The sequence below is a fragment of the Aplysia californica genome, unplaced genomic scaffold (assembly GCF_000002075.1).
Source record: "Aplysia californica isolate F4 #8 unplaced genomic scaffold, AplCal3.0 scaffold01210, whole genome shotgun sequence".
NCBI lineage: Eukaryota > Metazoa > Mollusca > Gastropoda > Aplysiida > Aplysiidae > Aplysia > Aplysia californica.
In genome coordinates, this window is record NW_004798480.1 from 81,384 (window position 1) to 95,993 (window position 14,610).

The following is a 14,610-nucleotide window of genomic DNA, read 5'->3' on the forward strand; positions in this document are numbered from 1 at the left end:
CTTCGATAGAGAATATAATATCGACCATCAAGCAGTTCCCCCCCCCCTCCACTGTCTTTGCGCACCTTGAATGTCCATGCACTAAGGACATTGTTCCTTGTGTCTAAGGGACATAGCTGCAGCAACCCCACCACTGTGAGCCCTTCAAAAACGTCAGATATTACACAGTTGGTCAAGTACTTCAGAATGACGGGTCCAACTTAACTTTGATCAAATGAGGACAAAGGATGAAAGTTTTGTAAAATAGGTGGGCTTCTTTCCTTTTCTGAAATAAACATAATTTGTTATTTGAGTTGTTACCATTAACAAAATGTGAATTACAAGTGTAGCATTTAGTGTGCCACAGAGGTAGAAATATGGATTTGAAAGGTAATAATATCATTTGTCAATACAGGCCATATCTTTAAATGCCTTTCATAATTGCTGTGGCACTTATAACTCGCACTACAATACTTTAACTGAGTAATCCTTCTTCTGAACACTTTACTTGACTTTATTTGACTTTTCCGATCCAGTGGCCATATTGGGTTCTTCTAGCCTGTGGGCTTGAGTTCTTCTGAACTCAGATCTTTGTCTCGACGGGGTGGAATTAGGCGCTCATCAATTTTTGGGCATGACGAGTTATTGGTATCATCTGAAAGATTGTTCAGTTGTCTTGCTATCAGGGAAAGGAATACCCGTCTATCTTGAACAGAAGTCAAGGTATATGGATTCGAAGAAGGTGGTGTTGCCTGGTTTTATAAGAAGAATTAGCGAGATAATGGCAGCAAAAGTTTGGTAACTTCCATAGCCCGAGAGTCCTTGGATACTCAAAATTTTCGTTTTTTGTGCCTATTAATCAATGTTTTTCAGTTAACTCCAAACTAAAATGTGTTTTTAAATGGACTTAAAAGGTGTTCAGCCGGAAAAAGAAAATTAGATAAAAATTGTCCATCGGCCAAGAAAGAGTCGGTTTCTTTGATTTTATTATTTTGACGAGCGCCTCATTTCACCATGATGCATATGTTTTTTCTTCCAGGTCGTCTGTTCAAGTGTAGCGACGTGCCAAAGATCATGGAATTTCTCCTCATGTTCTACAACCAAAAGCCGTGTGATTGGCTGCTGGACGATTATCTGCGTGTGCAGTCCTGCGGGCACGGGGAAAACTGGGTGAGGAGTTGGGAAATCTTTTTTCTTTTAGATGTCGTTTTGATCAGAATTTTACATTGTTTTTGGTAGAAATGTGGGTTATTAATTATTAACCCTTCAAATGTTGCTAACAAATGAGTAGTCTGTAGTGTAAGGGGAAGTTGTGTGATTTCAACATATTCTTACGTTGGAACGTGCTTGAAGATCAGGCAAACCGAGCAAGTAAAGGCCGTAAACCTATACAATTTTAGAAAGTAGAATGTATATAATAATGATAATAATAATATTAATAATAATAATAATAATGATGATGATAATAACAATATTGTTAATAATAATAATAATAATAATAATAATGATGATGATAATAGCAATATTGCTAATAATAATAATAGTAATAATAATAATAATAATAATAATAATAATAATAATAATAATGATAAAAATAATAATAACAATAATAATAATAGATTGTGAATTATGGTATGCTGTTTGGAATCACACAGCGTCTTGTACTAAAAAGGAATAAAGATACTTTGGGTCCATACCAAACTGTAAAACATGGCACTTTTCTTGTCCCCTGTGTTTTATTAGACTTGTAGTCTTAGTGCACCCCAATAAATCATCATTGATTTGTTTCTGTAATGAAAATGTTACTGTTTTGCTTTTGATACTCTTCTCATTTACTCAAGGGCATTATTGTTATCCTCTTTTTTGGGGTTTTTTTTTTTGCTTAAATAGATCTGTCTGCATTCCACACTTATATTACCTTAATGTGTTGCAAGTGCCAGTAAACTCTTACTAAAACCAAAATATCTGCCTTCAAAATTTCCGAACTGATGTAACTATGAGTACTTGTATTAAGATTTGCTAGAAATGTGTTAATACATCTGGAAAGCTTTATGTGCGTTATGTAGAGAAAGTGTTCAGAACATAACAATGAAATTAGCAGTCATGTTTGTAAGTGAGCGTTGTATTTTAAAGGATGTTCTTCTTTCTTTTACAACTGTTTCTCGCACTTTTTAATATTTTTTAAAAAACTTTTATTTTCATTTGCCTTTTGTGAAAACATCCCACTTTGCTCCGTACAAGAATCTTTTTTTCTAAAGCAATGTTGAAACCGTTGTATTTCAATAATCCCCACTATCTTAATAAACTATAGCTTTTTTTGATGTGTGAAATAATGTTTGACTTGCAGCAGGTTCTTGGAATTCATTTTTAAAAAATCGCCCTTTTCCTTTGACAGAACAAATCTAATGTTCATGTCTTCTCTCTTCCAGAAAAAGTGTATTCTTAAAATTCAGAAGATTGCCAGACCAATTGAGCCTTCTTTGTTTCAACATGAAGGACTCCATTCATCTTTGCAAGGCACCGTCAATAAATTAAAGGTACGCCCCTATGTACTTGTGTGGGAAGATTTTTATTGTTTGATTTTTTCTCTTTGCACAGCTTAGTAAGATGAAGGATGCATTATCTCTCTTTTTATTTTGGTATTTTATAACCTTTTATTCTCAATTTTTTGGGGTCGGTATAGATTATCTCTCTCTCTCTCTCTCTCTCTCTCTCTCTCTCTCTCTCTCTCTCTCTCTCTCTCTCTCTCTCTCTCTCTCTCTCTCTCTCTCTCCCTCCCTCCCTCTCCCTCCCTCTTTCTCTCTGTCTCTTTTTCTCTGTCTCTTTTTCTCTGTCTTTCGCTCTCTTTTGCTCTCTCTAAAGCTCTCTCTCTCCCTAGCTCTCTCTCTCTCTCTTTCTCTCTCTCTCTCTCTCTCTCTCTCTCTCTCTCTCCCTCCCTCTTTCTCTCTGTCTCTTTTTCTCTGTCTTTCGCTCTCTTTAGCTCTCTCTAAAGCTCTCTCTCTCCCTATCTCTCTCTCTCTCTCTCTCTATCTCTCTCTATCTCTCTCTCTCTTTGTCTCTCTCTGTATACATATATATGTGCTTGTGTGTGTGTAAAACGACAAGGAGTACAACGTGAAAGGAGGCTGGGATGGATGGGGGTGGCGGTGGGTGCGGCGAGTGGGGATTGGGATGGGAGGGGATGGGGAAGTTGTTGCATTGTGATGTTTTATCTGTCAAGAGGTTAGGGTTAGGGTTAGGGTTAGGGTTAGGGTTAGAGTAGAGCTGTCTCCTGATGTGGTGCAGAGGGAGAACACTTTCTAGAAGTTTCTTTAAGTCAGCGTGTCTTTATTTCATCCTGGAGAAAAATCATTTGAGTTTTTGGTAGCCTCCAATTTAAATTTTAAGAATGTTTCTGACATTTTCCCCTGAGGATGGGAATTTCGTCAATTCTCCTCGTTCACTTTGTCTGCAGGCCAATATGTACATTTTTATGTGTTATGAAAGGTTACATTGAAGCATTGTTCAGTTCCAGCAAAAGAAGACCCCCCAAAAAATCAGAGAAAAAGAAATCAAATTTTACGTTCCCCAATAGACTTTTATACTTACGAAACTGATATTTGGAGATTTCAAACATTTCCTTCTGGTGCCTAACCTAAATCATTTTTACTCTTGTAGCAGAGAAGAAATAAAAATGTATCTTTTTTTCATTCTTTGCCTGATTTTATCTTTTTCTGTTTCGATCCTCAGGACAAAAGTTATGGGATCAACCAAACTTCCATTCACCGAAATCCTTCGATAGAGAATATAATATCGACCATCAAGCAGTACTCCAAGTACGACATCTTCTCGGCCTACATGGGGCAGGACGTGTTCTGGGGCGCCAATCCCAAGGCTGGGGATCTCGTGGACTTCTTGTTTCATCCTCCGATCCCAATATCCAGGTGGGTGGTGTGTACGATAAAAGTAAAGTGAAGCCCCCCTCCTCCCCTCCTCCCCTCCCCATCTTTTTAGCTCTTAGAGAGACAGTTATTGTTTGGGAATTTGTCATAAAATGTCTTTTGTGTTTACTTTTTTGGAAGGTACCGGTACGAAATGTTTGCTATCGTCCTTAATTGAAATCCAAACCCTCTAAGGGCATTATTGTTATCCTCTTTTTTGGGGTTTTTTTTTTTGCTTAAATAGATCTGTCTGCATTCCACACTTATATTACCTTAATGTGTTGCAAGTGCCAGTAAACTCTTACTAAAACCAAAATATCTGCCTTCAAAATTTCCGAACTGATGTAACTATGAGTACTTGTATTAAGATTTGCTAGAAATGTGTTAATACATCTGGAAAGCTTTATGTGCGTTATGTAGAGAAAGTGTTCAGAACATAACAATGAAATTAGCAGTCATGTTTGTAAGTGAGCGTTGTATTTTAAAGGATGTTCTTCTTTCTTTTACAACTGTTTCTCGCACTTTTTAATATTTTTTAAAAAACTTTTATTTTCATTTGCCTTTTGTGAAAACATCCCACTTTGCTCCGTACAAGAATCTTTTTTTCTAAAGCAATGTTGAAACCGTTGTATTTCAATAATCCCCACTATCTTAATAAACTATAGCTTTTTTTGATGTGTGAAATAATGTTTGACTTGCAGCAGGTTCTTGGAATTCATTTTTAAAAAATCGCCCTTTTCCTTTGACAGAACAAATCTAATGTTCATGTCTTCTCTCTTCCAGAAAAAGTGTATTCTTAAAATTCAGAAGATTGCCAGACCAATTGAGCCTTCTTTGTTTCAACATGAAGGACTCCATTCATCTTTGCAAGGCACCGTCAATAAATTAAAGGTACGCCCCTATGTACTTGTGTGGGAAGATTTTTATTGTTTGATTTTTTCTCTTTGCACAGCTTAGTAAGATGAAGGATGCATTATCTCTCTTTTTATTTTGGTATTTTATAACCTTTTATTCTCAATTTTTTGGGGTCGGTATAGATTATCTCTCTCTCTCTCTCTCTCTCTCTCTCTCTCTCTCTCTCTCTCTCTCTCTCTCTCTCTCTCTCTCTCTCTCTCTCCCTCCCTCCCTCTCCCTCCCTCTCCCTCCCTCTTTCTCTCTGTCTCTTTTTCTCTGTCTCTTTTTCTCTGTCTTTCGCTCTCTTTTGCTCTCTCTAAAGCTCTCTCTCTCCCTAGCTCTCTCTCTCTCTCTTTCTCTCTCTCTCTCTCTCTCTCTCTCTCTCTCTCTCCCTCCCTCTTTCTCTCTGTCTCTTTTTCTCTGTCTTTCGCTCTCTTTAGCTCTCTCTAAAGCTCTCTCTCTCCCTATCTCTCTCTCTCTCTCTCTCTATCTCTCTCTATCTCTCTCTCTCTTTGTCTCTCTCTGTATACATATATATGTGCTTGTGTGTGTGTAAAACGACAAGGAGTACAACGTGAAAGGAGGCTGGGATGGATGGGGGTGGCGGTGGGTGCGGCGAGTGGGGATTGGGATGGGAGGGGATGGGGAAGTTGTTGCATTGTGATGTTTTATCTGTCAAGAGGTTAGGGTTAGGGTTAGGGTTAGGGTTAGGGTTAGAGTAGAGCTGTCTCCTGATGTGGTGCAGAGGGAGAACACTTTCTAGAAGTTTCTTTAAGTCAGCGTGTCTTTATTTCATCCTGGAGAAAAATCATTTGAGTTTTTGGTAGCCTCCAATTTAAATTTTAAGAATGTTTCTGACATTTTCCCCTGAGGATGGGAATTTCGCCAATTCTCCTCGTTCACTTTGTCTGCAGGCCAATATGTACATTTTTATGTGTTATGAAAGGTTACATTGAAGCATTGTTCAGTTCCAGCAAAAGAAGACCCCCCAAAAAATCAGAGAAAAAGAAATCAAATTTTACGTTCCCCAATAGACTTTTATACTTACGAAACTGATATTTGGAGATTTCAAACATTTCCTTCTGGTGCCTAACCTAAATCATTTTTACTCTTGTAGCAGAGAAGAAATAAAAATGTATCTTTTTTTCATTCTTTGCCTGATTTTATCTTTTTCTGTTTCGATCCTCAGGACAAAAGTTATGGGATCAACCAAACTTCCATTCACCGAAATCCTTCGATAGAGAATATAATATCGACCATCAAGCAGTACTCCAAGTACGACATCTTCTCGGCCTACATGGGGCAGGACGTGTTCTGGGGCGCCAATCCCAAGGCTGGGGATCTCGTGGACTTCTTGTTTCATCCTCCGATCCCAATATCCAGGTGGGTGGTGTGTACGATAAAAGTAAAGTGAAGCCCCCCTCCTCCCCTCCTCCCCTCCCCATCTTTTTAGCTCTTAGAGAGACAGTTATTGTTTGGGAATTTGTCATAAAATGTCTTTTGTGTTTACTTTTTTGGAAGGTACCGGTACGAAATGTTTGCTATCGTCCTTAATTGAAATCCAAACCCTCTATTATTATTATTATTATTATTATTATTATTATTATTATTATTGTAGAGTGTGAATTTTTGAATCCCATTTTCTCAAAATTGTGCTACATGGAGTTTGCTAATTGTTCATATTTATCCAAATTATTGAAATGATGATTCCCTGTATTCTGATCCATCCCACAGAGTTTACTTTGCCAGTGGAGACAAAGGCCACCCAGGAGACAAGTTTCAGAACACGACAATTGAGATCTTACCCGTAAAACCGCCACCTGTTACGTCTGCTGTGAACAAGCTGGTCGTCCAGAAAGACCCCTCTGGAAATCAGACAAGTCAGCAGAAACTTGCTTTTGAGCAACGAGTGCTGTACTTGGCGGATCTACCCAAAGATTCAATGCTCGACACGTTTTACGTCGTCGGAAAATTTGACGAACAAGGTCGAGCAAAGGCTGAGATTCCAGTGGACTTCAAGGACATTCAAGTCGTTCGTCTTCGCATACTTTCTGATTTGCCAAACTGGGTTATTTTAAGTCAGGTCAGTGGAAGTGGAAGTAGAGAACATTATGTTTTTTGACAGGTTCCCCTCAACTGCTTTGTATAAAACTCGGACATAGATCTACGCCATATTGAAATGTGACGTACGTATGACAGTCTCTTACACTGAGCAGCCACTCTGTTCATAACCCCTCCAATGCCATATTGATGTACTCGTATGTACAGTACCTTGGAATGGAAAACATTTCATATCAAAAGTGTTAATGGAGAGACTTGGATAAATCACTAACTTTAATCTCTTACCCTAGAACTGTGAAAAGTGGACACAATATTGGGTCAAAGTAAATAATGTATTGTAAGCCCTCTGTTGGGAGCTCTTTTGACCTGGTAGGCACATAAGGGATCTCCTCTTTGTGAGATGCGCACTGCATCGCGTTTTTCACTTGACTACAAAGACAATAATATGTATACAAAAAACGCAATTCCTTGTTGTTGTTGTTGTTGTTGTTGTTGTTATTGTTGTTGTTGTTGTTGTTGTTGTTGTTGTTGTTGTTGTTCTTCTTCTTCTTCTTCTTCTTCTTCTTCTTCTTCTTCTTCTTCCCATTATTATCATTATCATCATCATCATTATTATTAATACAGTATAACATGGATAGGTCAAACACAGAAGATTCGAAATGACTCATCCGTTGAACCGTGCCTGTGGTCCCATTAACTTTTCTTCTTTATCCTTGTAAGATATCCATTGAACTACAGACGCCTCGAAGTGCCCGTGTTATTCTGAATTGTGATTATTATGATTATGATTCTTATAAATTATAACTATTATTATTTCTTACTCCTCAGCTAAACTTATTTTTACTGTTTCTAATTTTCAGATTGTGATTGAGATGCCACAAAAACGCTGATCCCATGGCGGCCGGTCAACTGAGACGATACTGCTGGGCTCGAAACACTGACCTGGTGCTAACAGTTCTACTCCCTACTCTTGTTCAGATCTACCCTTATTCAGATCTACCCTAATACAGATGTACCTTTTCTTGGATCTAAATTGCTACCTCAAAATTACAAAGTTCTTCTATCTTGGCCTTTTTGAGTTACAAATTTGTCAAACCATGAGATGAGAACTAAATATGTGAAGCATGCTGACAAAATGAGATACTTCTCGGATTCGAGCTCTATGAAAATAGATACATCAGGCTTATAGGTGAAGTTTTTTTACAATTTATAAGTATGAAATAATCAAAGGCTTATTATGCTGAAAGAATACGGCATCAATAGATAATCTACAAATTTGACCCAAGTGTCAATTTTTGGCCAATATCTCCATTTGTGGATAGCGAGAAGTAACTCTTTGTGTCAGTCCGCCTCACAAATGTTCTATCTGCTCTATCAAAATGGTAAGAATATTCAGAGTTGTTATCAAGATATTGAAAGAAGTGCATTCGAAGATGCTTGATATGTTCTAAAACTAAAAAATTCTGATGTAAAATTTCTCAAAACTATGTACTCAGCAGATAGAACTTTGTAATTTTGGGGTAGAGAAATATTTGTGGGGAAGGAAAGGGAGGGAGGCGTTCTGTACCAATTTGCAAACAGTTTTTTTGCTCTATGACTTGTAGTTTGTACCTACTTGAACACCTGACTCATGAATGATGAAACTATGGAATGGAATCTCGATGTGTTTTGGCTTTTTTGACGTGATTCAGAGCTACTTATTTTTGCGATATATTTGCTTCCTTTGAATATTTTTCTGTGGGCCCTCCTACAGTTGAACATGACTTTACCGGCACCCTCTGCTGCGGGACCATCCCTGCTGTGGGACCTTACCGGAGTCCCCTGTTTTTGTCTCGATGTAAACTTAATTTACTGTGCTTGGGTTTAAGGGGGAAAGGAAAGGCCGAAACTTGGATACAGTGGGAGAGATCAAGCGAGCTCTAGCTGGGGGTTGGGGGATTGGGGGCTGTAGGTGGGCTTCAAACAGTGTTGTTTTTTTTGGTAAATCCCCTTTGCATTCCTATAGCGAGAACTTGCCTGCCACAGGATTTTTCTTCTGGAACTAAAAATCCCGCTATAGTCATGTTCTACTGTTTAAGTTTTTCCAAGAAAATGCGTCTAGTGCAATGTGAATGTAGTCTCTCCCCTTCACACTGAAAACCTTTTAAGTAGACGCAAGTTTTGATTCTGTTTTGAGCTTTTGTGAAGGTGGGGGGGCGGGGGGGGGGGGGGGGGGAGTCTCAAATTTCTCATTGTCAAGATGTCAGTTGCTTGGGGTTATGAAGAATTTTTAACCCACTGTAGAATGACAACTACCCTGTGTTTTAGCGTCATTTGAAATTTTAAAAAATGTTCTGTTTGTTGAGACTCATTGATTACAGAGCTTTTCCAGTGTAATTGCGAATAGCGAAGTAGATTACAGCAAATGCTAGCTTATCCGTTGATCTCTTTAAAGTAATAAAAAGCTAGTCTCTAATAAATATATTATACCTCTCCTTTATCTTTTTCTCAGAGCCAGGTGCTTGTACAGTGCAGCCTCTCTAGAGCGACATCGTCAGGACCAGAAATAAAATGTCGTAAAAGAGAGTTGTTGCTATTACAGGGAAGCTACCAAAAATATTACAAATGATATATATATATATAAAAAATTGGGACCTAGGCACCATGTCGTTATACAGAGGATGTCGTTATATCGAATGTCGTTATAGAGAGGCTGCACTGTACTTAATTTCCTCAGGGCCAAATGAGCAGACCCATTGCAACAGTCGCTCTAAAAAAAGACACTTGGGGTTGAGATCAACTTCTCAGGGAATTTAATCTTTTTAAAAAAATCCCTTGCCCATTTCTATGAGATTGACGCCATCTGATTAGTAGAAAGAAGTGATTATGATAATGTCCAAGAATGTATTAAGTGCATACGTAATATGAATAATTATAACTGTTACAGATAGAGATTCAAGGATTATAGATGTAAGTCGTTGATCTGATATGAAAGCAATGATGATTTTAGAAATAATGGTGATGATGAGTGATGATGTGGGATTGCGTTTAAGTAATGTTAGCGTTAGTCCTATCTTCCTCAGCTCCAATGAGTCACAAGGGATGTGGGCACCCTCTATCCCGTTCTCTACTGAAACCGTCTTTACGGGTCACCGTGAAGTCCCGTGGGGAATGGAACCTATTACCTCTAGACTGCAAGTAGTGCCATGAGACCAGAAAGCCAGATATCCTTGACTTGTGGGATTTACCATTGATCCTTGGACGCTTGTGAAACTTTAACCATCTCGTCATATCTTGTTTCTGAACTATTTTTGTTTTCACTTTAAATTATTTTGTCTGTCTTTCTCTCACAAATGCAAGCAATTTGCATATATGTAGCAGTGTTCATTTCACGTAACCTTCACCCATGTTTCGTGTTTTTTGCTGTAAAATCCCAATGGCTTATTATATCTTGTTTCTTACTCAAATTTGTCTCTTGCCTTTGTTTGGCTGAGTGCATTACTTAAAGCCAAGCTACCTTTGTGTACAATTAGAATTGATTCATTTCTGAATTGTTGTTCATTACTACATAGGGATTAATTATATATTTATATATCTTTTTTTGTTTCCGCCTCTGTTTCTGTTTTTCCATCTCTCTCTGTCTCTCTGTCTCTCTCTCTCTCTCTCTCTGTCTCTCCCTCCCTCCCTCTCTCTTCTCTCTCTCTCTCTCTCTCTCTCTCTCTCTCTCTCTCTCTCTCTCTCTCTCTCTCTCTCTCTCTCTCTCTCTCCTTTGTATTATTATGAAACTGTGCTGTGTTAGTTTTAGACTCTGCAAATGACAATATAATTTCAAATGGTCTTATTTTTTTGTTACAAATGGAAATGACAGGGAGAGAAAGATGAACATATGTGTTGCAGCTTAGGCTTGCACAGATGTGAGATAGGTGTGTGTTTGAGATTTTCCTTGGAAGTTGCTTTAAAAAAAAATGTTCCTTTGGTTTTTCTGGTTCCTGTGTTGTTTGTTATTCCTTTCCAAATTTTCTGTGCATAATTATGTTCTGTACGTAATTACCAAGTGGCGACATTCCTTCTGCGCTCATCGCATGACCTATTTGTACTTGTGCCTTCTGAGCTATATATAGATATATATATTTTTTTTATACAGTTGTATTTACATTCTACGATTCTGTGATCGACGGGGGTGTATTTTGTTGTCTTCTTCTGTGTGGATATTTCTTCAGTTCATTTGTTGCCTGACCCCGTCTTGGCTTACTTACATTTACTCGTTTAAGAAAGAGAAAAAAAAAGTATTTATTTACCCTTCCATTTCAGCACTCCATACAGAACTTTATCATCATCGCCAGTTGTTGTTGTTGTTGTTGTTGTTGTTGTTGTCGTTGTTTTTACTGACATGTTATTTGTACAGTCACATTATTAGAAGTTAAAGTCGACTGGGGCAGGGGAAGGGTGAACGTATGTATGTGATTGGCTGGGGCAGGGGAAGGGTGAACGTATGTATGTGATTGGCTGGGGCAGAGGAAGGGTTTCTGTATGAATTTAAAGGAGGTTTGTGGGGGGAGGGGGGAAGAGGGGGGAGTTATTTGTAGGAATTTCAACAACCCCCTAGATGTGACGGGTCATTTTGATGGTCAGTTGTTTCGATGTCTTATGACAAAACTATAGTGCGGTGAAAAATCCGTTGCGCAACTTATCCCCAAAAAACTCTGTAACGGGTGAACCAATGTACTCCCATATTTTGCATAGCAGTTTGTATCAATTTGTCTTAACTTAATCATATTTTTCTACAACAATTGAGGCCCGATTAAAAACCTTTTCTACATAAATTTATATAAAATGCTATAAATCTCCATCACACGGAAAATGTGATTGTTCACAGCACTTCCATCTTGCATACATTTTGCCTACGCATATGACCTACGTCACAGCTCACAAATGACACTTTTTAGTGGCAAAACTAGTTACAAGAAATATTTTTATAATAAACACATTTTTTTGTACTAAAGGTTCCCTAAACATAAGTTCAATTAATAAGCATACTATCGCGATTAGAAAAAAAAAGACAGACTTGCTTTTAAAAGCGATATTGCCCGAGCTGTAAACTTTTAAAAATCTCTAGAAACCATCGACTCGGATTTGTTATAAGTATTTATTAAGGAATTTTCTAGAATACAGTGTGCAGGAGTTTGAAAAAAATATTCTCCGGTTAAGACAAATTTGTATAAGTCATTGTGCTAAAGTTGGAGAATCTATGTTCTGTAGTGAAGGAGATATTTCACAATAAGTTGAGCCTTGTATTTTTGACTGCACTATAACTGCTTAAATGTGTTGTTAGCCTGGTGGAAGACAAAAGTGCTTAAGGCGAGAGAGAAACATTCCATTCAGAGACCAAATAAAAGTTACGGAACTGGACAAGATGTTTGTTTCTGTTCCATGTAGAAAAAGAATTCTCAAACTCTGTCTTTGACATTGCTGACAATGACATTTTGGTGCAACCATGTACGTTCTTATTCCTTCGCCTCTGAACAAAGTCATTGATAAGTGCCATTTGCGAAATGATACAGCTTGGAAGGTAATGCTCAGTATCAGGAGGGAAATCTCTCCGTTTTCTCATACTTTCTCGTGGTCTTGAACCACTTTTATCACACTGTACTGTTCTCTCCCTCCTCGGTACGCATCATCTCGTTGATTATTACAGCTTGTTTTCATACTGAGTCCTTCTTTCTAAACATTGGCCAAAACCATACAAACTGTACTTTTATGAAAGCAGGACATAATTCATATTATATATATATATGCATAAAAATGTATTTGTTTGTATCATTTTCGTTGTGGTGTTATGTCTTGTTTTGAAAGGTAAAAGGGCAGGAGAGAGCTTCATTATTTGTCTGCGAGTCACAAGCACGTCCGTGATAGATTTGTGTCATGACCTGGAGGAATCAGGCGCTCGTCAATTTTGGAGCATATGGAGTTATTGGTATCATCATAAAGCTAGTCCATTTGCTTGCTTTCTGTGAAAAATAATATCTATTTATCTTGGATACAAGTCAAGATACCGGCAATTGAAGGAGGTGGGGGCAGCCTGGTTTCAGAGGTAAAATTAGTGAGAAAATGGCTGCCAAATTTGAGTTATTTCCTTTGCTTTCGAGTCTGTGGAAACAGAAAATTTATATTTTTATGCTTTTAATCCACGTTTTTCAGTAAAATCCACTCAGAAATGTGTTCTTTAAAGGGTATGAAAGGTGTTGAACCAAAAAACAAAAATTTGTTAAAAATTCCCAAACTGGCGGGAAAATGCGTTTCCTGACTGTCATTATCATTATTTTGGTGAGCGTCTGATTTCAGCATATTGCCTCACATATATGTTCTCTTGTTTTAGTCGTAATATTATTTTGATTATTCATGATGATGGTGAAGATAAGACGCAAGTTAGCCAATTTCAAAACCAAAGCAAATGATTCTGCTGTTGGAATAGATCTACTACTGGAGCAAAAAGACAAGAGGGAAAATAATCCAGTATGGTTGAAAAAACTCAAACCCTGAATTTAAAAAAAATAATTGTAGAGCTGATTGAGCTTGTTTTGTTTTTTTTCTCCTACATATAAATACAATTTAGATCTTTTGTGAGGCAGGCTTTCAACCCTGCCTGTCAGGGCCAACCTGGGCTGAGAGGGATACAACTTCCCCGTTAAAAGATCAAGATACTCAGGTCCATAAAAGACTCCTTGCGTCACAAATAAGGTCATATAATGCAGAAGAGAGGTGGGGTACTGGGCAGTAACATACAGTAATGTACTTGAAAAAATGTTTTAATAAAGAGGAGAGATCAGGATGATACACAGTGAAGAAACATTTACCCTTTTCAGAGTGCACGGACTTTTTATTTTGAACATTAAAATAGTAATCTTCTTTCCATATCGACAGAAACTAATCAAAGGCAAGTTTTTATTTTGTACGGATAGCCTAGTTTGTTCGTTTTTGTTTGTTTGTTTGTTTGTTTGTTTGTTTGTAAAGATGGTCACATTGAAGGACATTTAGTGCTGGCAAAGAAGACGACAGACAGACTGTAGTAAGACAGACAGACAGACAGACAGACAGACAAACAGACAGACAGACAGACAGACAGACAGACAGACAAGAAGTAGAACTTTGTAGCAGTTTCACCTCCTCCCCCCTCCCTCTCACATGCAATCGTCTGTAATTGAGTACAATAATGTTGTTGGCTGTTCTGCTCACATGCATTCCACATATAATATTTTGTTTTTTCAGTTTCATTCTAAAATATTGTTCATGACTTTTAAATTGTAAACCGTCCTCTGTTGACTGATGTCCTTCACATGGGGGGAACTTTGCCAGCTCTGGTGAATAAATTCAATCTTTGAAAATATTCCAAGCATTACTCTTGTCTGTGAACAAAGGAACTGAGTTACATTTTTTGTTGTTTATTATTTTTTGTTTTTTTGACGTCTTCAAACCTCACACTTCTCTTCCTCTCTCTGTCTCTGTCTCTCTCCCTCTCTCTCTCTTTCTCTCTCTCTCTCTATATATATATATATCTCCCTCTTTCTCTTTTTCTATCTCCCTCTCTCCCTTTTTCTCTCTCCTTTTTCTTTCTCATGCTTTTTATTTCCATATTCTCTCCAATCTTTCTCCTCCTTTCTCTCCCTCCCTCCAAAGCTAGCCTTTCTCCAATCTCCTCTATACTTGTATATTATCTTTCTGTCCTTCCCTCACTCCATTGCTCCCCCTACTGTTTCTCTCTCTCTCTCTCTCTCTCTCT

The 14,610-nt window shown here is 37.8% G+C and overlaps 2 protein-coding genes across 2 annotated transcripts in view; both read left to right on the forward strand.

Moving 5' to 3' along the window:
* The window catches only part of LOC101862158 (alpha-1,3-mannosyl-glycoprotein 4-beta-N-acetylglucosaminyltransferase B), a gene marked incomplete at its 5' end in the record, with an annotated part of 10,639 nt that extends 6,562 nt beyond the window's left edge, over positions 1-4,077 (forward strand). Inside the window, 4 exon segments of the mRNA XM_035973416.1 lie at positions 1,019-1,149; positions 2,409-2,516; positions 3,709-3,902; positions 4,041-4,077. Of these exon segments, the coding sequence (XP_035829309.1) occupies positions 1,019-1,149; positions 2,409-2,516; positions 3,709-3,902; positions 4,041-4,077 (470 nt within the window).
* A 572-nt stretch (positions 4,078-4,649) lies between these two features.
* On the forward strand, positions 4,650-8,125 carry LOC118478918 (alpha-1,3-mannosyl-glycoprotein 4-beta-N-acetylglucosaminyltransferase B-like). The gene is made up of 4 exons (XM_035973415.1): positions 4,650-4,790; positions 5,983-6,176; positions 6,528-6,876; positions 7,715-8,125. The coding sequence occupies exons 1-4, from the start codon at positions 4,659-4,661 to the stop codon at positions 7,742-7,744; spliced, it is 705 nt and encodes a 234-aa protein (XP_035829308.1). The 5' UTR covers positions 4,650-4,658; the 3' UTR covers positions 7,745-8,125.
* The last annotated feature ends 6,485 nt before the right edge of the window (positions 8,126-14,610 follow it).

Coding starts and splice junctions, on each gene's coding strand:
- LOC118478918 (XM_035973415.1), top strand. CDS start 4,659: ATGTTCATGTCTTCTCTCTTCCAGAAAAAGTGTATTCTTAAAATTCAG. Junction 6,177..6,527: donor CCTCCGATCCCAATATCCAG/GTGGGTGGTGTG, acceptor TCCATCCCACAG/AGTTTACTTTGCCAGTGGAG. Junction 6,877..7,714: donor ACTGGGTTATTTTAAGTCAG/GTCAGTGGAAGT, acceptor TCTAATTTTCAG/ATTGTGATTGAGATGCCACA.